The sequence below is a fragment of the Pagrus major genome, chromosome 21 (assembly GCF_040436345.1).
Source record: "Pagrus major chromosome 21, Pma_NU_1.0".
NCBI classification, from domain to species: domain Eukaryota; kingdom Metazoa; phylum Chordata; class Actinopteri; order Spariformes; family Sparidae; genus Pagrus; species Pagrus major.
In genome coordinates, this window is record NC_133235.1 from 32681668 (window position 1) to 32709161 (window position 27494).

The window sequence follows — 27494 nt, forward strand, 5'->3', positions numbered from 1 at the left end:
AAAAGAAACCACAAGACTTTTGTAAAACGTGGCTGATTTGAAGCTGAAACAAAGGAGGAAAAACTAAAGTTAAAATAAAAAAAGGCTGATAAAACAATAATTTAAGCTCTTTTAGTTGTAAATGATGTAATTCTCCACTGGGTGTAAAAGGTGAAGTGTCAGAGATGAGGACTTGTAACACCGGTGCATCACAAGGACACATTTGATCATCTTTACTGTGTAAACCGACGAGTGTTAAAGTTCAAGACTCTCACTTTAACTTCCTGCAGCGGGCTGACGATGTGTCCTGTGTGATGGATCAACCTCACACAGAGAGCTGACTGTAGTTTGAAGGAGGCAACAGAGATCCAATCTGCACTTTCAGTGGTCCGACACACGTTTACCATGATGTGTGACGCACTGCACCTTAATGATGAAGACTCACATCAGCCTCAACACATGTTGTTAACTAAAACTGTATAACAGGTGAGCTGAGGAGCTTTAACCTCCAACACATCTGTGGTTGGCAGGATGACGGCGCCCTCTTGTGTTGGAACATTGGACCTGTTTTCATTCTGTCATTTAAAGGTGAATAAAATCAGAGTTTTAAAATTAAAACCTCATCAGGTTCAGGAGTTTCTCTGCTGCTGACGTCTCGTGGCCTTTTTGCTCAGAGTAAATGTTCACAGAACAAATTCAACTTCAACAAAAGACAGAAATTATTGTTGGAATAAAAATTTATTGTATGTTCATATTCACAAAAAAGGAAACCAGATACTCTCAATAAAAAATGTATCTGAGAAATAAATAAGTGACGTTCAGGACAAAGAGTCAAACTGATGAACTGTTCCAGCTGACGGACCGACACTGTGGAGACACAAGTGTTAAAGATCCAACGTCATGAGAAATACATGAGACAGCTGCTGGTGTTTGTTGTTTGTGGCGGTCAACCTAAGCGAAGGGCCCGGCGGCCGGCTCGGGGATGTTGGTGGCGTGCATGTCGCGTGTCATGTTGGACTTCTCTTTGAGTTTGGCCTGAAGCAGCGTGTGCTCGACGACGCCGATCCTCACGTCCATCTGAACGATCTCCTGCTTCAGCTTGGTCAAACTCTGCTTGATCTTCACCACCGGAGCTGAAGGAGGAATCAAACACAGACAGGCGGTCGGTATCAAACACAGACGGACGGTCGGTATCAAACACAGACGGACGGTCGGTATCAAACACAGACAGGCGGTCGGTATCAAACACAGACGGACGGTCGGTATCAAACACAGACAGACGGTCGGTATCAAACACAGACAGAAGGTCGTTATCAAACACAGACGGACGGTCGGTATCAAACACAGACGGACGGTCGGTATCAAACACAGACGGGCGGTCGGTATCAAACACAGACGGGCGGTCGGTATCAAACACAGACAGACGGTCGGTATCAAACACAGACAGAAGGTCGTTATCAAACACAGACGGACGGTCGGTATCAAACACAGACGGACGGTCGGTATCAAACACAGACAGACGGTATCAAACACAGACAGACGGTCGGTATCAAACACAGACGGACGGTCGGTATCAAACACAGACAGACGGTCGGTATCAAACACAGACAGACGGTATCAAACACAGACAGACGGTCGGTATCAAACACAGACAGGCGGTTGGTATCAAACAAAGACAGACGGTCGGTATCAAACACAGACAGACGGTCGGTATCAAACACAGACAGACGGTCGGTATCAAACACAGACAGGCGGTCGGTATCAAACACAGACAGACGGTCGGTATCAAACACAGACAGATGGTCGGTATCAAACACAGACGGGCGGTCGGTATCAAACACAGACAGACGGTCGGTATCAAACACAGACAGATGGTCGGTATCAAACACAGACGGGCGGTCGGTATCAAACACAGACAGGCGGTCGGTATCAAACACAGACGGGCGGTCGGTATCAAACACAGACGGGCGGTCGGTATCAAACACAGACAGGCGGTCGGTATCAAACACAGACGGACGGTCGGTATCAAACACAGACGGGCGGTCGGTATCAAACACAGACAGACGGTCGGTATCAAACACAGACAGGCGGTCGGTATCAAACACAGACAGGCGGTCGGTATCAAACACAGACAGACGGTCGGTATCAAACACAGACAGCTTATTTCTTCAAATTAACTTAGACACAGAGTCAGTCATCAGATTCACCTCCGTCAGACATGCTGCTGCCTTTCTCCTCCATCTCCTGCTTCACCTTCTCCAGCTCTTCACTGATCTGAAACACACAGAAGCTGAATTTAGAAGAAGGCACCAATGATTAAGAATTTGCTGCAGCTGTGTCACAAATCGTGTAAAGTTTCTCCTCACTCACCAACTCTCAAAATGCTGCGATTTGTTAAGGGAGTCTGGTGATATTGCAGTTGCTAGTTTGAAGCGTTGGTTGAAACAGACAGTGTGTTAACATCTGCTGCTAACATTGGCAGGTTAAGAGCCCAGACAAGTCATTTTGTCACCGTAACAACCATCACATCCTCCACTGATGATGTCCTTGTCGGGGACGCATCATGACATTTACAATGTGGTCCAATGTGTCCCAGACCACCTCGCCAGCGTCTTGGTGGTCATTTACACTTGTATTTAGAGCCGTCCGTTTGTGTTCGCATCACCAGAGATGAATGTTAATGTTGGGTCTTTCTCCACACGGACACGACCTCAGTGACATGAAAACATACGATGTGTTCACTGACCTCTGCCAGGACTCTGGTCCTCTCAGTCACTCCTCCACTGGCCTGCTGGTAGTGCTCCTTTGCCTGTTGGAGAACACGTGTTTGTTACCAGGTTTGTGTTTGGTCCTTAAATAAAGAATGATTTATATTTCCAAACTTGAAATCCAAACGTGCATCAGGACAGAACAACCTTTCTGCGTTTTTGCCCATTCCTAAAACCTTCAATCGATCAGCTGGAAGTTTTTGTTTGTCATACTTGTCTTTTGGCGTTTACCTCGCTGAGTTTGGCCTGAGCGCTGCGGTACTCCTGGATCAGATGCTCCAGCTGGTTGTTGATGTATTTCTCTCTGCTGCTCACCTTCTCAAGAGTCTTACCGATGTCCTCCTGCAGTTTGTCCAGGTAACTCTGCAGAGACAGGAAAGGACACACCAGGACGCCGTCATGACACACAGCTGGATATTATTAAAGGATGTTTCCAGAAGAATCCCTGCTGCCATTTTCAGTTCCAGCCCATGAACTTTTCTGTGTGTACATTTCTTCTGTACTCCAGATGAAGATGTTGATTTTCTCAACAAAAAGCGGTGGCTGCAGTAAAATGTTCCAGGCTGACGTCAGTAGATGATTGTGAGCTGAATATCGATTTGCAACATCACGCACTTGTTTGAGGGGAAGACGGGACGTCACCGCAGCCCACTGGAGTTCACCACATGGAAAAGCAAATTGCTGCAGCTGGAAGTGTTTTTAATGTTTTACGTTATCTTGGATTAGGCTTGATTGAACTAAAGTTGACTACTGGGCCTTGGCGGAGGTATGCGCTCTACTGAGCTGCTCTGGTTTCAGCTGTACTTACTGAATAGTGTCGGGTAGTTTATCATTTAGTCGTCATACATTGTGTGTGTAAAACTCTTACTTTCTAAAGTGTCGAGTAACGTGTTGGAAAATATTTGCCTCTGTGATGTCGTGGAGAGGAAACAAAGAAAACACTCTAAATCAATGATTGTTTCTCACAGTAACGACACCAGTAGTGCTGCAGCATTCAATGTAGATCGTCTGCTGTAATTATACCAAGAAACAACAGCAGGTGGAGCCACACACACACACACACACACACACACAGATATCAGCTTAACACTGCTCTTAGTATCGAACCAGGTCAGTGAACGCACCTTTGCCTCTTTGAGCGAGGACTTGATTCCGTCTCGGTGTTGATGCATCTGGTCCACGTGGATCCTCCAGTCCTGCAGAGCGACACACAGACCGGAGACCGGTCAAAGAGCAACACAACAGAGAGCATGCTGGGAAACTACCGGAAGAGCAACAGAGGGGGGTACAGCTCATTATGACAGAATTACAGTAAGAACAATCAGGATGGTAAGAATAGAGACAGATTGTAAACACACAGCGTTTTTACTCGGTCTGTCTCTTTTGACCGGGGTTTGAAAATCCTCCCTCAAGTGGACACTTCACTTTTTCCAGTCATATCTATGAAGTTTCACATCATTTTGGAGCATTATAATTAACATATAGCTAGAGCAGATTAAAACAAACAACAACCATTCAGCTAAGTAACAAAACTTGCTGAAGAGAACCGGAGAGAACCGGAGATGTCCCGAGGACTCATTAAAAACACCTGGCTTTGTTGGCGCGGACATGGCTGAAGATGGCCCGACTTCCCGTCAATAATATCTGTCCCACGGCTGGACACTGTCCCAAAATTAAAAATATCCAGTGATGTCATGCTGTCATATGTTTGAAACGCTGTGGTTTCACTGGTCACTGGATTGGGGCCCTGTTGGCTGTACCTCCACCACCATCCCCTCCACCTCTCCATATGAAAGTCGGGGAAATAAACAGGTAATGTGAGATGATGCGTTTCGTACAAATGTCAATAATCACATAGCCTGTGACAAGAGTGAATGGACTCACTGTATCTGTGGTTTGCAGAAACATTAGCTGCAAACATTTTAACCTGGTGACGTGGCTGGATGCTCTCCAGAATATGAATAAGGATTCAGAACGGACGTCGAGCATATTCATGAGTTATCTGCAGTAAAACAGTAGTTAAGTAGTAAAAGTTCAGCCTGTTTTTCTAATCACAACTGATCTATGAGACAACACTTTAATACCACATTCTGCTTTGCAACAAAATCAACAGACAGATGTCAGACCGTTGCCTTCAGGGACCACTGAGCCATTAAAGACATTAAAATCAGCACAAAGACACCTGCCTGCTGCTTTTTATCCTCACAAGAGTCTCAGCTTTCCCCTCAGTTGGTTACAGCTTCACTTCCACTCATGAAAGCAGTTCTTAGAGCTCAAACCTGCTCAGACTTTCAATTGAAATTGACTTTTTTCATCGAATGAGCTCCCTCGGTGTCTAATGTAAATGTGGAGCAGCGACCCAGAGTGCTTTGCTTTGCACTCACCTTAGAAACTGAAGCTACAGAATAACAGCAGCCTGTGTTTAAACAGTTTATACAGGAGAGAAACTCAGACCGACACAACAGTCTTACAACCTTTGATTTTTCCTGGTTTTAAAGGCTGCTTTGCAGCAAAGTGATGCAATTTCCGAACATCACCAGACAGGATCTAATAAGACACAAACTACAAAACACAGAGAACAGACGTCCAGCTACAGGCGGTGCTCAGGTGAGTGTGTACCTTGTTGTCCGTCCTGATGGTGACCTTGAGTTGTGGCAGGACTCTCTCCACCTCCAGGTTCCACTCTGCAGCATCAACCGTCGACTCCAGAATCTCGTCCGGTTTGGAGGACGGCTCTGCTTCCTGTCAGGGAACCAACAACACGATCAGTTTCATTCTCAGATTTACAAACCTGAAGGGGCTTGTGTCGTCTCCTAACAAGACCCTCCTGACAAAATCTTACAATAAATGTGTTTAAAAAGTTTTCAGACGCATCATATTTCCAGACGAACTCACAGTGTGAGTGGTTCGTAACTTCAGAGCCTCCAGGTCCATCACGTTCTCCTCCTCATCGTCAGGCTCCTCCTGAGATCACACACACACAAAACACGTGGATAAACTTTACAGATGTTACGTGAGTCAAATGATTGTTTTGATTCTATTTAACCTGAAAAAACATGTCGGTTCAGATCCGAACTAAGCCACCAGATTCCTTCAAAAACACCAAAGTCACATAATAACACCAACGAACTAACCGATGGAGGCAGCAGTAGACGAGCAACTCCCGTGTTTTTCGAGGTAAAATTACTGTTTTTGTCAATGGAGTCTGGTGGCTTTAAACAAAGCGATATAACAGCTGTTGTGGTATTTAAAAAAATGATTTGACTCTTTCTCTCTGTAGGGATCCTTTCCATAATGTTGTCACACACTTAGAATAACAATCTCTTTTGTACCTTTTAATCATTTACACAACGAAGTATGTAAAAATAGGACCCTGGTATAAAAATACCAGAATTACCCTTTAACCTTAACACGAGTAACATTAAAACCTGCCGGACTCTGTGACACTCGACTGGAAATTCAGCTTCACTGTCGCTGCAAAACTGGTCACATAAATCTAACAAGTAAGTTTATGACTCCTTTATTCATAAATGTGCTTTTTTATAGCTGTTAGAAAGTATTTTGAAGGGTCAGAGGTTGCAGTGATCCTTTTTTATCTGTATTGTATCGTATAGAGTCTCTGACAGGTCACTGATGTAACACGGGTCCAAACAGCTCTTAAAGTAAGAAACATCTACTAATAATAAAACGCACTAATTCAGTTTGATTTAAACAGGCTCAGATTTGCAAGTAACAAATGAACATTTGACTAACTCAAGCTGGACACCTACGATCATCTCCTCTTCTACTTTGCTGAGTGTGAGCTCTGCGTCGTCCTCGATCACCGACTCTTCTTCTGTGGTTTCTGCTGGGTAGTTTGGTCTGGAGGAAAGAAGAGGGACAGGAAGTCAGAATACACAGACACAATCAGCTTCTCCTGGACACTCTGCATGTCCACTTTTTGAATTGTTGTGTGTCTAAATGGTGGTATTTAATTACACTTGGCTTGCCTTGTGATAAACCTGCAAAGACCAGGGTTTGTTCAGCTTTTTAACACTTTGAGGATTTTTAAAGTCACCTCAACCAAAGATTTCCAGACTCTTGAAGCCTTCACCATCACAACTAAATATAATTATAAAGGGTTCCCTACAGGATCCATCTCACCAGTTAAATATCTGACCTGAAAATATCCAAATCTAAACGTTTAAGACCTGAGAAGGAACCCAGCAGGAGATCAAACGTAATGAGCAGCAGACGTTCAACAAAATGAAACCAAATGAGAGCCGAGAGTGAGACCGGAAAGATTTGAGTTGTGTTATTGAGGTGAGAAGAGGAGAAATGCTTGAGTACCTTCTGAAGGAGAAGCCCCTCCTCCTCAGAACCTCCTCAGCCAGTCGGTCCAACACGAAACAGACGTATTCACCTGAACCGGATTTCAGTTTGGAGGGCGGGAAGTCCACTTTTACACCCTGAGAGACACATCGAGGAGTCAAATCATTCCCCTGTACTCTCAAACCTCTGACTTCTAACTGTATAACAGCAGCTAACAACAAGGAGCCCGAGGTCAGAATCAGAAACATTTTATATTTCATTCTGTTTTATTCACTATTCATCTGCCAAGTTGCAGAGCGTCGGCACGTTTCATGGAGGATAAGTGTGAGACAGACTTCTGAACGTCTAAAGAACAGTTTATTCTGAGCTACACGAAGAAGACGCTCAATTGTGTGAGTGAAAAATGAAAACCAAGTGTAACCTGTCAGAGGAAGAGTGAAAGCACTTTTACGTCAGTCGGGAGAAGATTTAAGAAGCACAAAATGAAACCTGCATACTGATCACAGCGCCACAATAAGAGTTGGATGGTTTGTTTGTCACAACACACAGAAGTGAGGGTCAAGTGTCACTTACGAAAGACCGGAGCTCCGCCAGGATGTTGGACACGGTGGCGTTGGGCTCGTCGTACTCCTGAGGCTCCGTGAACGGCCTGCCCGCCATGTTTATGAGCCACGCTGCGATGATGGTGAACATGTAGAACTGCTCGCCCGGGTTGGACGCCAGATATGGACTGGACACAAAGTAATGTCTGATGAGGGGGAAACAGACGGGAGATCATCAGGAGGTGACAAGCAGGGAGATTCTCAGTCCTCTCATTTCTGCAGTGAGCGGTCATCTTGTGCCGTGTTTCTTAAGGGATGAGTTTGGAGTTTTCCTCTGCAGTGCCACTAAAAAGGTCCGTCCTGGGCTGATGTAGAAACACGGCAGCGCAACATTAAACCTTAAATCCTAATCACTGCACCTTCTAAGGAACAGTTATCCAAAAAAATGTAAAAAGAGTCTGTCATTTCTTTTTTTAAAAATGTCTAAAACAAACTAAATAATCAAACTCTCTTTGTCTTCATGACTGAATAAACTGAATAAACAAACTGACCTTAAAAGGACAACACAGTCATCCTGTTTTACTGTGTTTACATGTGGCGGACCCTGCCACCTTTCCAGCTTCAAACAGTGTTCTGGGACCTTATTAACAGCTTGTTTATTCACTGATGGAAACCAGTTTGTAATATTACCTCATTAATATTAACTCAACTCAACAGGAACATCACAAACATTCAATATCGACACATCCGTGTGGAAAGTAATTTATAACTAAATCAAACAGAAGTAGAAGAATAAAACGTACAGTTAAAGTCTTGAGTTTTCTTTTTTCTTTGTGCCACTTTAAAGGACTTATTCCTCACCTGGACAGATTTTTCATGTTGTGTTTTGCCAGAACTTCCTCCTCAAAGCTCAACACCTTCAGCTTCTCCAGCAGATTCTCCATCACCACGAACACCTGGTGAGCTGCTCCCGGGCCGCGCTCGTCTTCATCCCCTCGTCTACCGTCATCCGCCATCATGTTTCTTTATTTTTTAAATTAATATCCCCAGCTGCCTCTCCTGCAGCTCAACGTTTAACTATAACGACCCCAAAAACCAGACGCCAGACTCCTTCAGCCAGCCAGCTAGCTTGTGCTAGCTAGCTAGTTTGTTTGGCTTCCTCTCTGTTGTCAGGCAACCGAGCGCTAACGCTAGCTAACTAGGAAGCTAACGCTAGCTAGCTAGGAAGCTAACGTTAGCGGAAAGCGAAATCATATTTTAATCTTCAACGTTTATCAAAGTAAAAAAAAAACGTTATTTATCAGGTGAAAGCATCTCTGCGGGCCGGAAACATACAACCCGACCGCGGTGTAGCAGCACTTCGCTCATCTAACGGCGCTAACTGTTAGCATCGTGTGCTAACATCTCCACTCAGCGTCCCGGCTTCCTGTGTAGACCTTCGAAATAAAAGTCTTCCTGCGGATGCTTTGCTGCCGACGCTTTTCAAATTAAAAGCTCACTAACAATATTGAATTTTGAAAAGAGGGAGGCAGTCACCGGTGTAATTATCTCTGTAGCTATCTATATAACACATAAAGTACTTAAAATGAGCTCAGCTGCGAACATCTACAGCAGTAAAATGCAACAGAGGCTACACATTAATGCAGCAGTAATAATAAAGCAAAAAACATCAGATATAAAAGGAAAACACTGATGAGGATCTGCATACTTCTTCACACCACTGGAGACGAGAACATGTGTGTGTGTGTGTGTGTGTGTGAATAATTCATAACTCCCCCCCCGACCCCCTGTGGTGCAGCAGGCAGTGCAGGGAGGTGTGTGTTTGTTTAATCTGCATGCTGCTCCCTGTCTGTCTGTGAACACACAGGTGGAGCTCCCTGGCGACTGTGTTTTGATTGACAGGCCGGCTCACTGCCTGCTGCATCACTGATGGTGCCCAGCGAGCTGCAGAGCTGCTGCGCCGACGGCCTCGACTCAGCTGAACTGAGAAACGTACTCACAGAGACACAACGTGCAGGTGTGGATGTGATTCAGACAGTCAAAGGAAAACTCAGACGGCCGTTAGCTGCAGCAAGTAAACAGTTCAGGTAATCGAGCAGCTAGCGGTCGTATTAACCGACTCTGCCTGGACTGGGAGACCCGGAGGGAGCGTACAAAGTGGGGCTAGCTGGTTAGCATGCCAACTTCAATAGATATCTGTGCAACACAGCACAAAGACTAGTTTCAGATAGCGTCAGCACTATTATTTCTTCAAATTCTGACGATAATTTACTTCATTATTTAATGTTTTAAACTAAAGTTCATACATATTGCACCTTAAAAGTAGGAGGAAACTTGAAAAAGAGAGTAATTTACATGTTGCATCTTGTTTATTGAGAAATATATAAATATTGTTTAAAGGAACAGTTCACCCAAAAATACAAATTCAGTCATTATCTCTATGGAGAACACTGCAACGCTGTTTTACTGTGAAGCTCCAGAAATGTTCTGTGGACGACGAGACTTCACCTGACTTTCATCAACATGGAGGTGAGGAGATGATGAATGGATTGTTTTATTTTTGGGGGAACTGGTCCTTTAAAGGTGCAGCGATTAGGATTTAAGGTGAGAAATGGAGTATAATACCCAGGGAGTCCGCTATGTTGCGCCGCCATGTTTGTACGTCAGCTCAGAACGACTCTAAAGAGAGACTTGCAGAGGAAGCTGAGGCGAGGGGTGCTCTGTTGTTTGCAATCTGCAAACTCACCACTAGATGCCACTAAATTCTTCACACCGGAGTTTTAATCCCTCACATACATCACATGTTATCGCATGGATTAACCAGTGAGCAATGATAGAAGCCAACCTGGATTTATCTACAGCTGGAGACACAGAAGCACTGGGCACTGAATAATCCGGCTCATCGAGATATTGTTGCAGGATTATTACAGTGCGGACGTTGAAAAAGAAGACGATTAAAAAACAACTGTTTAAAAAAGATAAATGGCTGTCGGAGGGTTGACATGCTTTTACCCGTCATCGTCCTCCTGTCTTTCACTTCACATGCAGCGAGCTGTTTGCTTGTTGTTAATGTGAAAAGTATCACCTAATTGTCAACCACCACACTGACAGCCTGCTGTCTGTGGATGTGGGCTGCAGAAGCTGTTAATGAGTCTCCTCCAGACGCCTACAAATCAAACCCAGACCCGAGCGAGTCTTTACGCAGCCTGTGGAGAAAGAGAACTGGGCTCTCGTCCGCTCTGGTGTGATTACAGGCTCGGTGCAGCCAGACAGCGTGTCAGCCTGTGGCCTGGCCTCCTTTTCTTGGCTTGCCAGTGTTCGACGGAGAGGTAATTGGGAGGAGAGGCAGAGGTGGATCCACGGCTTAACCTGAGTGAGGCGGTAATGAGAGCCGGCTGCCGGCAGGCCTCGCCTGAGGACCAGCAGGAAGCTTATCAGCCCACCAGGCGTCATTCAGAGAGGCTATTTATGCCTTTTTGTGCCAAAATAACTGCTATCTGAGAGTCATTACTTCGCTGGATGTTTTCTAAAAGGGGTGATAGGTGATGTTTTCACGGCTCTGCAGCATTAAAGGACCATGTGGGGGCTGGTGGTTGTCAAAGTAATGAGGAAGATTTATCTCACCTTCTGAGGTGTCTACCACCTCTCAAGGTCAACAACAAAAATAAACTTAAAAGTTTGTTTAATGTCTCACAATCAGGCGAATCAGGTGAAACGAGTGTGTTCAAACAGCTGCTGAACGTTGGCAGGTACAACAAGCTGTAGCCAAACTGACACAACTGATTGTGTAACAAATAATGCCGAATTTACAAGAAGGTCCAGATAATTAAGTATTTGTCTGAGACAGTGTTTCACATAGTTCACAAAGCTCCTCCTGACTCAGCAACTCGCTAAATTGCATGATTTTTTAAAGGAGTCTGGGGACTTTTCTTCAAGAAGTAACCTATATTAGTTTCTATATTAGTATTTGTAAAATTTGACATATAGAAACATGAATTAATTAATAAATATTGGCAGGTATAAAACCCATCGGTGATATTGTCTCAGTTCTGACCCGTGGCTGATGGAGGTCAGTAAAGGAACAGGATCTAATGTCGTTAATCGCTGAGCCCAGATGTGAGATCGGCTCACGTCTTCATCAGTATTCCACTTCCTCTGCCGTCGTGTCAGCGCTCGTTCTCCCTAACGGAGGGTGTCACTTCTTTCAAAAGCTGGATTTGTCATTTGTTTGAAAGAAAACACTCCTTTTCTCGCAGCTTGATGACTCATTTTGTTCCCCCGAAAACCGACATGACAGGCGAAGCGATTAGATCCCACACACTGCACGCTCCATTGGCAAGATGGTTCAGTTTACAGGTCTGGAGATGAGTTCAGTGTGTCGATCCAGAACTCAAGTCTTTAGATTTCATTTTATTATTCATTGACACTAACCACATTTTGCCTTATGACTCCTTTTAACACTTAAAAATATGGAAGACACCTCAGACAGGAAGTAAAATGTTGTGTGTACAGAGAGAAGAAGAAAAACATCACAGTTTATTCACGTTTTGGTGACAAACTACAAAGTGCGTCATCTTGATAAATGCTCCAAATAAAGCGGTTACTGTTCGACGTAAACAGCTTCGCCCCCTGCAATCAAACTGTGATACTGAAAAGACCAAAACATTGTGAAACTACGATAAATGCTTCATAATTTCTCAAATATGGAGGATGCAGACAAATGAAACGGGTCCACCTGCTGCCTCTGAGTCGAGGCCAACACAACACAACAAACCCTCAGTAAACTAACAGGGCAGTAAGTGTTGCGTTTGCTGTCGCTCTGTGGTTTAAGTGGTTCATCTGTTCATTTATTCCTCCATCCTGTTGGAAAAGCTGTCATTAAACCAGTCAGGTGATATTGTGCTCCTGCGTTTGCATTGTCAAAGAGACGGGATTGATTTTTCCAACACTGACGCTTGTTTTTTAAACTCTCTCCGTCCCTTCTGCTCTGCTGATTGCTCTTCTTCTGTGGTCTTGTAGCTGTCACAGTGGACAAAGAAAGAAAACGGCATTAGACCTCCGCAGGCCTTAATCTCGGCCTTTTACACAGATAATTTAAAAAGAAGACATTTCCTGTATTGTACCTGGAGAGTTTGGCTTCTCTGCAGATGAATCAAGCCAAATTCAAAAGAAAGAGAAGAATAAAGCGAGTCCTGGACCCGGTTCAGCTCCCAACTCGCTCCTGCTCTGTGTCATAAAATGTAAATGCAAATCCTACCTGTGAAAAAGTGTGTTACGCTGCTGACAGAGCAGATTTGACAAGTCAATCTCGGAGAAACACAGACTCCTCAGGAAAACATCTGCAGGATATTCAAGAAGAGGAAGAAGTGTTCACACTCTGAAGGAGGAGATGAGATGGTGTTAATGGAGCCGTGGATCAGCAGACAGCGCTCGTCTTTCCCTCCTCTGCACTGGAATCACCCAAGGCCACGTCTCTCCGACAGATTGCTTGAAGAGCTCAATTGTGCTCGGCTAATGCATAACAAACAGATGGAGCTGAATGCAATCACTCCGGAGTGGCGTCTCTATCTCCTCCTCTCTGCCTCTCCCTCTCGTAAGTGCTGAAATAAATCAAAATTATGTTTTTTTTTGGCGTCAGGACGAGAAACGGTGAAGAGCGACAGAGTTATCGCGTGGCTCAGGATCACAGATCTGCCTGAGCGAGTGGGGGTGGTGGTGGGGGGGGAAATTAATTAACATCGTTTTTGCTCCACTTCTCTCGAGCTTTGACGGGTGCAGTTGCCGTGACAACCTGGTAACGGTGAAGCACAGGTGGCGGCAGGCGACGGGCCGTATCTGTGGCGGGAGGTGCAGGCGGCAGCGGAGGTGTCGTCTTTCTAAGTTTGGTCGAGGTTATAAAAAGCAGCGGCGCTGAAATTAGACGCGGCAGCTGAAGCTGATCAGAGTCTGCAGCTCGTTTACAGAAACATCCGCAGACTCGTTCAGGCTTCAGGGAATCAAACCTGTGAGCTCACAAAGTCGAGGTACTTTCACCTTTAATGCAACTCTGTACTTTTATTTCACTCAACCTCAGAGGCTGTACGTTTTATTCCACTACATCCGTCTGACTGCTTTAGTTACAAGTTACTTTTCAGATTACAACTCAGCCCGTTCCTGTTTCTCCAGATGTGCTTGTGATCAGCTGAAGGATGAAGTGTCCCTCTGTACTTGTCAAACTGGGAACAACAACTTTTCTGCTTTAACTTATCATAGAGAGACGAACTCAGTGACCTCATGGGTCCTAAAAAGTTACATACATTGTTTGTTTTTATCCCATTTGGGTTCTGCCATGAAGCTGAAGAAAAAGAAAAGGTCGTAAAAAAAGATGAAAATCACAATAATAATAAATAATACGACTGCGGTTCTGTGAAAGGAGAGTTGGTTCTGGTTCAGTTCTGTGAGCTGCTCATATACAGGAGCACGACGTCACTAACGACCGTCGGCTGTGTCGTCTTTATAACGACGTGTTTTCACAGTCTGATGTTTCATTAGTTGACAAACAATTCAAACAGGATCAATAAAGCATCTCTCGCCTTGTCATGTTTTTTCTGAGGTAAACTTCAGTGATGACTCACTGGAAAGGACTTCGCCTCTCTGTTACTGAAGTGAATACTGGTGTCACAGTGTAACGTCTGTAGAAAGATGACACCATCCACGTATACATCGATTCCCTATAAACCGCACTTTCACTGTGATATTCAGTCTGACACCAGGAGGGATTATTTTCCCCAGAAAGTGGAGGTCGAATTAATTTGAGTTAACAGAAAGAGGGAGATTGTTTTCCCCCGGTCACTGCAGTGGAACGACTGGACTAACTGTGGAAACTATACGAAAGAAAAGGAAGCTAATGGAGAAGGTGAAGAAGGTGAAGAGGCAGTGATAGAAACCAAAGTAAAAACAAGAGTGGATGGACGGACGTTCACTGGATGGAGAGCGCTCCTCTTTCCTCATTCTTTCTACAAAACCTGTCCCCATGTTGCTAACACAGTCTTTGTGACAGCGAAGGCACCATGAAAAGTTGATTAATCCACAAAACACCAGATATAACAGGAAAACATTTAATGCATAATGAGTAATTTTAAATTCATTCTTTAAGATGCGTTAGTCCTGATTAGACGTGTGGTATTTGTACTTTTACTTAAAGCCACTACAAGATTGATTCTGGCGGCCCCTGTGGACAAAAGCGGTACCAGCACCGCCGCTTCAAAGAAGATCTTGAATCGTGAACAGTTGGATGTATTGATGATGTGTTCTTATGTAAGATTAATAACCGTTATAGTCGATAGTGAAACAGAGTGAACTTTAGTTTCAGCTTTAGTGGCGTCTCCTCTGGCTGTGAGACTGAATTCAAATGTAATTTTACGACCTCTCCGACCGGGATGTGTCTGATCGTACGTGTCCAGTCAGACCACCGAGCGTCTTTTATCATCCTCTCAGGGGTTTATGTTGCAGCTGGCCGGTTTGATTGGCCCGGCTGTTTGTTTCAGGGCTGATAAATTCACACTTGACAAACTGCCGGCGAGACCTCCGGCCACACAGAGACCAGTCGAACTGTAAATTCCCTCCAGAGCCGAGCGGAGTGATTGGCATTTCATTTAGACGGCGACGCTGGCAGAGAAAGTGAATCTGCTGCTGACTCAGTCGAGTGATCGTGTTTTGCTCGAGCCGACATCGAGTTAATGATTTAATTTGAGCCACGGATAGATGAGATCAGTGGGAGATAGCGGCGGCGGAGAGGAGAGATGATCCGTCGATGTCGGTGATAAAAGCTCACATCTGTGAAAAGATAAGCAAGAATCAAAAGCGCAGAAATAATGGAAATTATAATCATAAACACAGTTATATAAATGAAATTATCCCTGCAGGGTCTGATTGTGTCCGCAGTGGTGTCGGGTGTTTGGATAATGAAGCATTTCAAAAGAATGTGCTGATAAAATAATACTTTAAAAACCCAGCAACAACAACACGTTTTTGTTGGTGTGTGTGTTCATCCAGCACTCAACCTCATACGGGTTTGATGGGAACTTTATTTATATAAAAACAAAACAAAATGATTAATGTCTGGTGCTGCCACAACAACAATACGCAGCCTCGATCAATCCTCTGTCACGGCAAAGAATTAAAACAGGAGAGAGGTGATTGTTAATATGACAACAAAAAACAACACAACGTGGTGACTGAGCTGTAACCAAGAATGAAAAAAAAAAACCTAGTTACTCAAATACTATCAAACACTGCATCACATTCACCATCAACACAGTTCAACTCGGCATAAATACATAAATACAGTCAGTTATCACATGAAACAGAAGCTTAAAGCTTTACAGGAAGTGTATTTTTCAGAATAAGACGCTGCTCTCATATCTAACGACAGCACTGTGAGCTAAGCTTCTCCGGAGAGTATCTGATGACTGAAAGTCCTGATGAGACGCTGTGACCTCACTAATCACTGCAGGAGAATGAAGTCAGCGCGCTCACCGGACTTCAAAAGAAACTATGAATATCAAGCAGCAAAACTGGAGAAAGAAAAAAAAATAATAAAACATTCATATGCCAAAACTCAGCAGCGCTCCAAAAAAAAAAAGCTTTGAAGCCGCCAACACCGCGTCTCATACCGCCTTAAATCCACCACATTCACTGTCAGGAGAGAAATTACAGGCTCATGTCTCCGAATATGACGATCGAGATGAGCTTCACGTTGTAAAGTTTAGTCACCAGCTACTGAAGGTGCTTCGGTCTGTGTGGAGACACTGCAGGTGATGACAGCTGATACGTGACGCTCTCCACAGGCGATTATTCACATTAAGACAATTATTTTTCTGGTAAAGTTTCTGAATTTTTTATGTTTAAATACACGAATGAGGAATTATGTTGTTAAAAACTCCAGGACAGAAATGTGAACATGTTGGTGACGTATCAAAGTCAAAGTCTTTCACGGGGGGACGATCTCACTTCATAAATCAGACAAATCCTGTCAACAGCCATAAAAACACAGACAAACATTTTCTCCATGCTTTTAGGAATAAATGTGATATCAGTCAGGCTGCGGATGATATATGATCTGTAAAAAACATTCAGATATGTGCTGCGAAATTCCAGAGAACAAAATAATTATTAGGATTTATTTATTTTACGAGATATTTCATGTTTAAATACGCAAATTAGGCTTTCTAATGAAATATTCACCACTTTGCATAAATGTCAACCTCCCAGTGTTCAACAGTGTAAATATTTTAGATATTGTTTCTTATTTATATTGTTTATATTGTTCTCATTGCTTTATTTTTCCTCTTGTTCATAGCTTTTTTCTTATTGTTGATGCTGACACTATCCCTGTCGTAATCATGCAAATGTTCCCTGTCGTGGGACAGAAATCTGAACTCAAATTAACACCTTCATGTGTAAAATAACAAAATCTCAAAAATGACCAGTGCATGAACACAATGCGTTTTCACCTGCAGTGTCTCCTCTGAACGCTGTCGCTGGTCGACCTTCAATCAAACTCAGATAACTTTACTTTAATTCTAATGAAGATCCAAAGATACCAAATCTGTCGGGCTGAATTTTGGGGAAAAGTGTCAAAAATGAAGTGAATGATCGAATGAATGAATTTACCCTCATTATCACCTCATCACGCTAACTTAAGGCCAATTTGGTAACTGCTGACCACGTTACCCCGCAGTAACCAGCTGCCTGCCAACTCGAGATGATTTCTTCTCTCATGAACCGAACGCAGCCCCTGCGCCCATTGTTCAGCAGCTAGCTTACTCTGTTAGCACGAAGCACACAGCACCTGAGCCGAAGAACGAGTGAGCAGCAGCAGCAACAGCAGACTGTCGATCAGATGCTACTCTGTTAGCACGAAGCACACAGCACCTGAGCCGAAGAGAAGAGTTACGGCGGCAGCAACGCACTTGTTCGGCGGCTAACGTTAGCACAAAGCACACTTCTACAGCAGAAAGGAGTAACTGACGCACTGGGTAGCCTTTTCGGACTGAAGTACGTTCTTGACGGCAGTTTTTCCCGTATTTATATGATTGTGACATTTAAAAAGAGACGTGTGTGTTGTTATTTATGTATTTATTAGACTAAAAAAGCTAAGAGAGCTTGATGAAGTAGAACTAGCTGCTAATATATCTGTCAGCTGGCCAGCGTTCATGTGTTTCAGAGGGATTTTTCAGTTGGATACTTTCAAAATTTAGCTTGCTCTTTCTTGCTTCTACAATCTTACCGACCCCAGCTCTAAATCTTTTTGCCTGGTGCAGCTTTAATGTCTATCTAAGCGACCGCTGACGCTGCTTTCAAGCAACTGAAAGTTTAGGTTACTATAACTTCGTTCAGAAACCAGTCTGACGTTGAATCCATTTGATGGGATTTTCTCACCAGGCGCCTCAAACCAGCTGAGGCCTGCATGGACCAAATTTCACCCTCCCAGTGTGTGTGTGGCAGTATGTACAACAATATATGTACATCCAGATTAAAGATCAATATATGAACTTCAGATCAACATTCATCATCCTCTTCAAACTTCTATCAACCGTTTGCCATCTTTTCTTTCCTTCCGGCCATCTTGTGCAAATAAACCTCAACCTCAATTTGGACTCAAATTAGTGAAACACACCTGAACTTTTCTTTGTGCGTTCGAAATAAAGATTCTCACATTCAGGTCAAGTTGTTTAAATTATGTTATTGTTAAAGTCAGATAACATTTGAACGAGTAACTCGACTCTGATCAACACTCTGAAACAGATAAATTACCAGTCCATATTCTGATGACGTTCTGGACTCAGTCCCGTCTCAAGAAACTCTTTTTGTCTAAAAACATTCTGGAGAATAAAAATGTCCATCGTCGCTGTCGACCAATCACAGACCTTCTCTCTAAATCCTGGGCATTACGAGCTTTTCTCCCCGCCTCCTCTTCATGTCAGCGCTGTCTGATCTGACGTCTGATTTACTTCCTGTACTCGTCTTCTCCTATCCGGGTGGCGCCGGCCTCCTCCACGGGCCCCTCCCTCTTGGTTTCCATGGCAACCTCGGTGTATGCTACCGCCGGCTCCGCGCCCTCGGCCTCGGCGCCCTCCTGGCCCTCGCCCACGGCTCTCTCCTTCTTCAGCTTGATGCGGAAGGTCTCTTTGGTCGGAGCCTTCTTGGCGATGTTCTCCTTCAGCCGCTCGCCCGACTGCTTCAGCCGCTCGCCGGCTTGGTGCATCTTGTCCCGCCGCTCGGGCGGCATGACCTTCTCGCCCAGGTTGTGGAACTTGGTGCCCAGGTTGTCCTTGGTTTTGGTCATCTTCTCCTTGGAGAATGCGGCCTTCAGGGTCTCTGTGCTTTTCGCCACTGATTTCTTGAGGCGGGCGGCTCGGGAAGGGTCGGCCTCCTCCACGCTCAGGTACTCCTCGTCGGAGGAGAGGTCAAGAGGGACGTCGTAGGAGTCGGGCTCAATCTCCAGCCCGTCCAGGCCGGTTCCTTTGGGAGACTTGGTGACGGCCACTGATGGGACCTCTGTCTCGCCCTGCAGAGAAGAAAACAGAACATAATGTGAGTCTTCATGTCAAATACAGTCAGGAAAACAAAGTGTCCAACAAGTCCTTCAGGACAATCAGAAATAACTTATTATTAACTTAAATAACTCAACTTAGCCAATAAAACCATCACAGTGCTTGAGGAGTGGTCTGTAGTCCTAAAACAAAGAAACCAGTTTGCATTTTTGCACATCCGGTTCCCTCGTCTCAAAGTTTATGAGTGTTTTGAATTAGTTTTCTGTTAAATGCCTGAAATAAGGTGTGTGGTCTCCACAGGCTGAAGATATTTACACCTTTTGTTTTTGTTCACAGCGAACACGGAGACTCATCTACTCACTAGTTCGTCTCTACAGGCCACTTTAGTTACACACTGTTCTGACTCTGACTTTACAACTTGTACATCGATCAGTTTATAGAAAACCTGGATGTAATTGTGCAGTAAGACGCTCAGTGGTGGAGACGTTTAAGTCATGTGACCGTGATGTCGTCTGTGTGTAGCCTAACATTAGCTTTTTACTGCTACACATTTAATTTACGCTTCAAACATCACAAAGTGGAGTTCATCTGTGAAGATGATCGTGATCAGAACCTGTCAGTATCGTAGACTTCAGGTCTATTTTCTTGGTGGTGATGCTGGCGTGAAGGTGAGATATCGAGCAGGACACGTGATAACAAACACAAACATCCGTGTTGACTTCATGGGAACTTAACTTGAAGCTGATATCCGTCTTCTTATCTGTCTCATAGACAATACTGATAAATTGCTATGTCGCTCATTGACGCAGGTCCAGAAAGAAAACATGATATTCCTCTGAGAGACTCTGTCAGAGCCGACCTGCTGCCTCTTGCCTCGAACACACCGGCATCTTCATGAGATCGAGTTTTTTTTTCTTCTATTTTTACAGATGAGGAGTAACTGAGACTCATTCAGACAGGAAGCTGCTGGCAGAGACAACACCTGTAACTCAAGATGGCCGATAATCCTGATGAGACCATCCGGTTTTAGACAGTCGGTCCTGAGCCAGACTGAAATATCTCATCATCGGGTCAAGAATTTCATTTGTCCGATATAATCAGCCTCAGATGTGTTTGGCTAATCAGCAAAAGTTAGCATGCTGACAAGCTAAACTAAAGATGGTGATCATGGCAAACACTTCACCTGCATGATGTTAGCATGTAGCTCGAAGCACCACTTTTTAAATTCACAATATTAGAGTCTGGTGCAGATCCAGACCGTCTGGAGGAATAAACACTGGGAGTCTCATCAGATTCTGCTCTGATCCGGAGACGTTATATGACAACATATAGAACAGAAGTTGAGTCATTTTTAGACATTTATATGCAGAAATGTCACATTAAGTCTTTAAACTCAGCCTCGCAGAGCTGCCAGCATGACTTTTTCTCATTTCAGATATATTGTACTTGTTTCTTGACGTTTATTTGATGTTTCTTACTGGCCGACTTGAACCAAAGCGGCTCCTGGAGGAACCTCCTCCCAGGCCCGCTCCACCTGCTGCGCCCTACAGGTGACTTTGGTTGTGAAAGCCAATTAATCCTAATTAAACTGCGGCCACCTGCAACGATCACACTCATTAATCAGGGAGGAGTCATCAGAGCGCGTCCAGACACTGTGAGTGACACAATAATTACACCAGCAGGGAATGTGGGTCAAGGCATGTATTAATATCCTGGCGCAGGAGACAGACTCTGGAGCCGAGACCATCAGCAGAACGACAGCGGAGACACTTTGATTTTACAAACACATTCATTATGTTAACACACACACACACATACACACACACACACACACGCTGTGATGTCTCAGCAGTTCAACCAGAGGAAGATATTTTACACCCTGACACACCTTTTACCTGTCAACACATTAAGCTTAAGTTAACAACGTCTTGGAAAAGGTCGTAGAAATGTTACGGTCAGAATATCTCGACCTTCGTCACAGCGGTGGAAGAAGTATTCAGATCCTCCACGTCAGCAGAAGCACTGATACAACACTGTGAAACAACTCGGCCACGAGCTCAGAGAAACGTCCTGTTCTCAGCTTTGATGATGCATTTTCCAGCTAATCCAAGAGGAGCTTTAAAAGAGTTTATTTAGCGTGAGGAGGAGGAGGAGGATGTTCTCGACACATACAGAAACACTTCATCCGACCACCAAATGATACGTGTTTTCAGAGACAAGTCACCAGAATGAAATGTTGCTGTACGTTTCATACGGGACGACACGGCTGCCAAGCAAGAGCTCATTGTTCAAGACAGCGTTTGTTTCAACATTTGTAAGTGTGAATCCACTGGATATTGATTTTGGAAAAGTTTCCAAATGGGTTTGTGGCAACAAAAAATCAGATTTTTTTGATGAACTGGATGGAAATGGAATATTTTTAACAAAACGTCGGGACAGTTTCCAGCCGTGTTAGAGGCAACAAATCCAGATATTTTAACGAGACATCTCTACAGTTTTCCAGCCATTAGTTTTTATGGGTATGTTTGACAAGACGCTGGGACGGTTTCCAGCCATGTTTGTGACAACAGAAACAGATATTTTGTCGGGACAGTTTCCAGTTTAAAATAAATTAGTCCAAATGTTTTGCTCTGTTGTCGACGAACAATATGAAGGAATATTCCTCTGCAACTTTTGTGCAGAACCTGTAGAGATGTGGGCTGTTATGTAACGCTCCCTGTTAGCTGGGTGACCTCTTGTTTTAATTGTGTCGGTGCCGGTGGGAAGTTTAACTCATAACCTTGTCATTGCTCAGCTTCTCTCATTGCCACACAGCAGAAATATCACAAACTAAAAGTCATTAACTCCTCTGAAATTACACACTGTCCTCTAATGTCCAGTGTTGTGAACAACAGCCGAGGCGGAGTGGCCCTGGGTGTTAACCAGCAGCCATTTATCTTTTTCTTATTACCGTCCCGGCCTTCATTATTCAGCCGCTGGCGACGGCGGTCCCTAACAAACTGCCTGTTGCTTCCTGGTTAAATGACCGCAGCTGAAGCTCTATATTAGGAGATGAACGGAGGCCTCAGAATAACCGACAGCACATCAGTCATGAGGAAACTCAACACTGCGACTGTCTCCTCTGCAGGCAGGACGGACAGAAAGAAAGCTCGAGTCGCCGGGGACCGGACTGAGCTAAACCTGGAGCCTGTGCACAGAAATACAAAGCGTGAAGAAGAAGGACCAGCAGGCACACGGAGGAACCAACTGTTGTGGCTGCTCCACGGTTAACTTTAGCTTCTGTAAAGCTCATTTCACTGATCACTCCCAGAGCTGTTATCTTTGTGACACTGTAATTTCTTGGTAGTTTATCATATATCCTATAAATCACATATCTATATTTAATATAGTGTCAACTTAAAGTAAAGAAAGTGACTCCATCCTGGCGACTTTTTGCAGGTGATGGTCTGACAGGTTCAGTTAATATTCACCCAGAAGTTCAACATAGAATACCTCTCTTCAAGTTCAGCTTCTCAAATCTGTCCAGAGTGAACCCTCTTCTCAAACAAATCAATAAAGGATCTCTGCGAAAAGGAAATAAAGCCAACATCTGGGACGCTGTCAGAGTTTCCTCCGCTGCCTGTCAGGATCAGGGTGATTGTATGTGAGCTGATCGAGATGATTGAAAGCTCATTTCGACCGATTTCGGAATTAAAAATCAAAATCGTGACACCCCTGGTTCCAAGGGACGGTGCGGAGGGAGAGGCATGAGACAGAGATACTGAGTGAGGTGAATTTGAAACACACAGACATGAAACACTTTGATATTATTCAGCGTGACCAACACTTCCTGGGGGTATCATGATCTCTGATGTCCACCGTGAATAAAAAGGAGGCTGCAGAACTTTGAAAATCTTCATGTTTTTATGTTTTCTTCAGTATCAGAGTAATCCAGTGATAGTCGTCTGTACATCAGTGGGTACAATGCAAACAGGACCTGCTAACAGCTAATTCAGCACACTTCAATGGTGCCAATTTGACAACATGTAAACAAATTTTGGTCTAAAGAAGCGCTCAAGAAAGAAAAGCAGCAGATTTGTTGAGCTTTTACAGGCTCTCCCGGTGGATTTAACTGTTTCTGTCATCATGTTGGTTCCCACAGTGCAGGATTTAGGAGGAATTAATGAGCAAAAATGAAAAAAAGATATTCATAGTTATATTTTAATAGTGTAAAATCATCTGAAACTGTGTTTTCGGGAAATTAGAGCATCACACCCTTTCCAGTGGACCCCGCGGGACCTTATTTCTAAAGAAATTCAGTACAGTAGTCAATGGATATGATAAAAAGAAAATTTTTCAACTCGATAAAGTGGCTGTTTGACGGATATCTTTGATGAGATGTCGGCACAGTTTCCAGACAGTAGAGAAAATAAAATCTCACGTAGTTTTGTGTTAAAGCGTTCAGTGAACTACACCGTTTAAATCGCTCAACTGGGCTCAGAAAAGCTCGTAAAAAAGATGAACATCACAATAAATCTGCTCATATTGACAACTGCAGTTCTGTGAAAGGAGAGCTGGTTCTGGTTCAGTTCTATGAGCTGCTGATACACAGGAGCAGCTCTGCAATGTCTAAGTTAGGAGACGACGTCACTAACGAGGCTGTCGGCTGTGTCGTCTTTATAATGACGTGTTTTCACAGGCTGATGTTTCATTAGTTTGGTGACAAACATCATCTGTGTGGTCACGTTATTTGTCACTACCACGTATTTTTCTGACTTTTGCCGCTCTTTATCCTCAGAGGGAGCTGGTCCTCTTCCACAGATTCATGTTTCTACAGAAGCCCAGAGCGGACAAACCAAACCCTGAACCTTTCTCATTTCTGCAGCCACTGTATATATATATAGGGAGGTGAGACGAGGGGTGTTCAGTTGGCTTCAATCTGCAACCACACCCCTAAATCCACCGGGCCTTTAATACTTCCCCACCTGCAGCTCGTCTGACACAAGCTTTTACATTTTGACCTTACTGGATGATAAACCTGCACTATCCTGATGTGTCTTAGTCCATTATCGTTATCGTGCCCTCTGTTACTGTACTTATGTCTCAGGTCCTCATGATTGAGGCCCTCCACTCTCTCGACATGACAAGCTGCCGTGTCAGACCCCCGACTCTGGCTGAAAGCAGTTTATGGCGTGTCACTGCTGGCAGGGAGGCTAAAATGCTGCCGTCCCAGAATAGGCCTCCCTGTCACGGATCCACCGCAGCTGTTAGCAGCACATAGCAGCCCCGTTACTATTCTGAAGTCTGGACGTTAACGAGGGCAACGTCTCCATCTAATACTGACCGCTGAAGGTATGCAGAGTCCAGCGTAAAGACGAGGATTCATCTTTCATTTATTGTCAGGAGAGTTTCAGTGGCAGGTCGCAGTGTCCACTTTAAGCTTTTCCAACTGGATACGAAGAAGAGAGTGAAACACGCACAAACACGCTTCAAGTGTTATAAATAAAGACCTTCACTTCACTTTCACTTTGAAAGTGTTTATCTTAAAGCTGCAATGTGTTTTTTTTTCTCAATGTTTTGATCCAACTACCGCAGATTATTTGCCACGTAGCCGCTGCAAACTGAGTGTTTCTGATTGAGGCGGCATCTTAAATTTTCCCCTTGTCTGACCAAAGCTGCACTCATAAAGCCTGCAGCGATGCACCGACAGTCTTTGATCACCGCTGAGAGTCCTCAGAGTTCAGAGAAACGTTTCATTCTGTCCGTCATCTGTCCAGCTGCTTCCCCAGAAAATCCAGCAGCACTCCAATTTAAAGCTATTATAAAGTCTGTCCGTCTCTTCACCAGCGACAGCCTCCTCAATCAACACGAGAGCCTCAAAGTGTTCTCATCGTATCATGTGTCTATTTGGAGATAAGACGCCTCGCTCCGTTTATTTTCCATCCCTTCATGTTGAGAGATGACTCAACAGGAACCGTGCAAATGTTGACTTTTAGGCTCAAAGCCACTCGAACGGATGTGTTCAGTCGAGTGTTTCAGATTACCAATTACACTCTGTAGTGAATCATCTTGTTTTCGCTCGTTTCACCTGACCTGATTAAGGCCGTCCTGATGAAAGTGCGCTCTCTCTCCACGTAACGAGGGAGCTTTTCTATAAATTGCCAGCATTAAGGAGGCGAGGGCTCTTAAGCGCTGAACTTAAACCACATTTCCTCACATCCCCGCTCGGCCTCTTACTGCGTCCAGCGCTTAATGAATTGAGTCAGAGTTCATTTGAGTTAAGATCTCGCTGCTCGGCAGAGTCTGTACCGCCTGAGGGAAGGAATCTACTTTATTTTTTTGATATTTAATTTAATTATGCTCCAGTTCCTCCTAAACGGGACCGTGGATCTGATAATCCAGAGAGGAGCGGCTCTACCTCAACGTCCACTAGTGGTTATTTTACAGAACGAGATTTCTCTACTTGTGTTTTTGTCCTCTTTATTTTTTATCAAAGACATCACGCATACTTTTACTTGTACTTTTAATACTTAAGTACATGTCATATCAGATACTTTAGGACTGTGACTTTCACTTTTACCAAAAGTAATAATTTAATTTGTTGGCGAAGCGCTGCAGGGTGGTGTGGCGGTGTGGGAGTGACTCCATGGTCCGTGTGTGTGACGTATTGGGAACCCCCCTGCTGGTCAGTAAACCAAAAGTTGAAGCTGCTGTGTTGTTATGCTGTTAGCATGCCGGTCCTACAGTGATCGTTTGTCCACAACGAAGGGGTTTAAAAAAATAACAACGAACAACCAGAATGTGGCAGATCATTGCTGTGTGTTTTAACCGGTGCACAAAACCAAACTGAGTGAATACACATGACACATTACAGTCCACTGTGGTTTCAGTTATTCATGCTGCGAGTCTGATCACCAGCTTATGTGAATGACCACTGCAACGTGACGTCAGGCCCCCTCCTCACAGACTGCCCTCATTAAAATGAATAGGAGGATCCACGTTTGTGCCGCACCACCGGATTTGGTCTGAATCCAGCCTTAAACAACTAAATTTCCACAACCACGAATACGCTCGTTCGATTTGAAGGCTGGAATATGCAACCTGTGACAAACGGATGTGTGCAGGCAAAGCTTCGATTCAAGCACACAACTGTGATCACGTTCAGTATTTACTTACTTAAGCAAAATATGATGGTCGCCAGTTCAACCTGACTATTATTTGATTTATATTTTAAATGTTTTCAGGGCCTGAAGATGTGAAATTATTCAGCAGTTTACAAACATAAAATGAATTTGTTGTTTTGTGTGTCAGGGAAGTGTTTTTCCACTTTCACGTTCAATCACCTCTGGACAGATTTTTCTTGGAAATCACTGGATGAATCTTTTTTTTTCTCACAAAATGACTCTTTGTTCCCAAGTTTGTGAAATAGTAAAGGTGTAAAGCAGCCAGGCATCAACATCAACTAAAGAAAAGTCTAAAAATAATCAAAGTGTTCGACCAGACACAACGATTTCCAACGACAAAAGCAGCAAACTGTCACTGACGACTGGCTCGACTTTGAGATCGACTGATTGATTAATTGTTTCAACACAAACCTGAAACTTGCTCCAGTCTCAGTTATTGCTGGTCACATTTTCACTTCTAGCATTTAAGAGTTGAGAAAACTGTTGAATCCCTGAGATTAAGAAACCCAGAAATAAAAAAACCCTCTTCACATTTGTAAGAAACAAGTCGTAACACCTCTTCTTACCTGATAGATGACGACACGGAACTTGTTGCGGGTGAGCAGCTCATCCTGTGTGGTTTCAACCTTCTTGACGCGGACATTTTGCTTCTCGACGCGCGTCCGAACCTCCTTGACGTTGGCGCTGACCTTGCGGGTCTTCTGCAGGAGCTTCTCCACCGTGCCGCTGGTGTCGGTGTGGTCCTTGGCCAGTTTGAGGACGTCGCCCTGGATGGTCTTGATGTTGTTCTCCAGCTCCAGCTGGCGCTCCTCCATGCGCTGCTGGCAGGACTGGACGTTATCGATGATGCCGGCCACGCGCTCCAGCAGAGACAGGATGGTCAGGGCGCTGATGGGGTTCCCGGCCTCGTCCTCCACCCCGATGATCTCCAGCTTCTCCTGGACGCCCGCCGTGCGATACTTGTGCTGATCCATTGCAGAGTTTCGATGACTGGGGTTGAAATTTGGTTTAAACTTGCTTAAAAATTGGAGGGTATGTGCTTTACTTTGGGGGAAGGGACCAGGACTGTTGGAGTTACCAGAAGGGAGACCAGAGAGTGGCAACACCCAACCGCTGTGACCAGAACTCAGGTCTGGGGACAGGAGAGAGAAGAAACTCCACCTACCCCTTTTTAAAAAAGACTTCAGGGTCCAA

At 44.3% G+C, this 27494-nt stretch overlaps 2 protein-coding genes across 2 annotated transcripts; both read right to left on the minus strand.

Moving 5' to 3' along the window:
* Positions 1-698: 698 nt before the first annotated feature.
* LOC141016586 (intraflagellar transport protein 57 homolog) lies at positions 699-9010 on the minus strand. Its single transcript, XM_073491044.1, has 11 exons — positions 8462-9010; positions 7632-7806; positions 7077-7195; positions 6518-6608; positions 5643-5711; positions 5367-5489; positions 3872-3943; positions 2979-3110; positions 2726-2788; positions 2187-2253; positions 699-1112 (listed from the first exon to the last, which is right to left on the minus strand). The coding sequence occupies exons 1-11, from the start codon at positions 8617-8619 to the stop codon at positions 931-933; spliced, it is 1251 nt and encodes a 416-aa protein (XP_073347145.1). The 5' UTR covers positions 8620-9010; the 3' UTR covers positions 699-930.
* Positions 9011-18590: 9580 nt separating this feature from the next.
* On the minus strand, positions 18591-27274 carry cavin4a (caveolae associated protein 4a). Its single transcript, XM_073491720.1, has 2 exons — positions 26867-27274; positions 18591-19151 (listed from the first exon to the last, which is right to left on the minus strand). The coding sequence occupies exons 1-2, from the start codon at positions 27272-27274 to the stop codon at positions 18591-18593; spliced, it is 969 nt and encodes a 322-aa protein (XP_073347821.1).
* Positions 27275-27494: the final 220 nt, after the last annotated feature.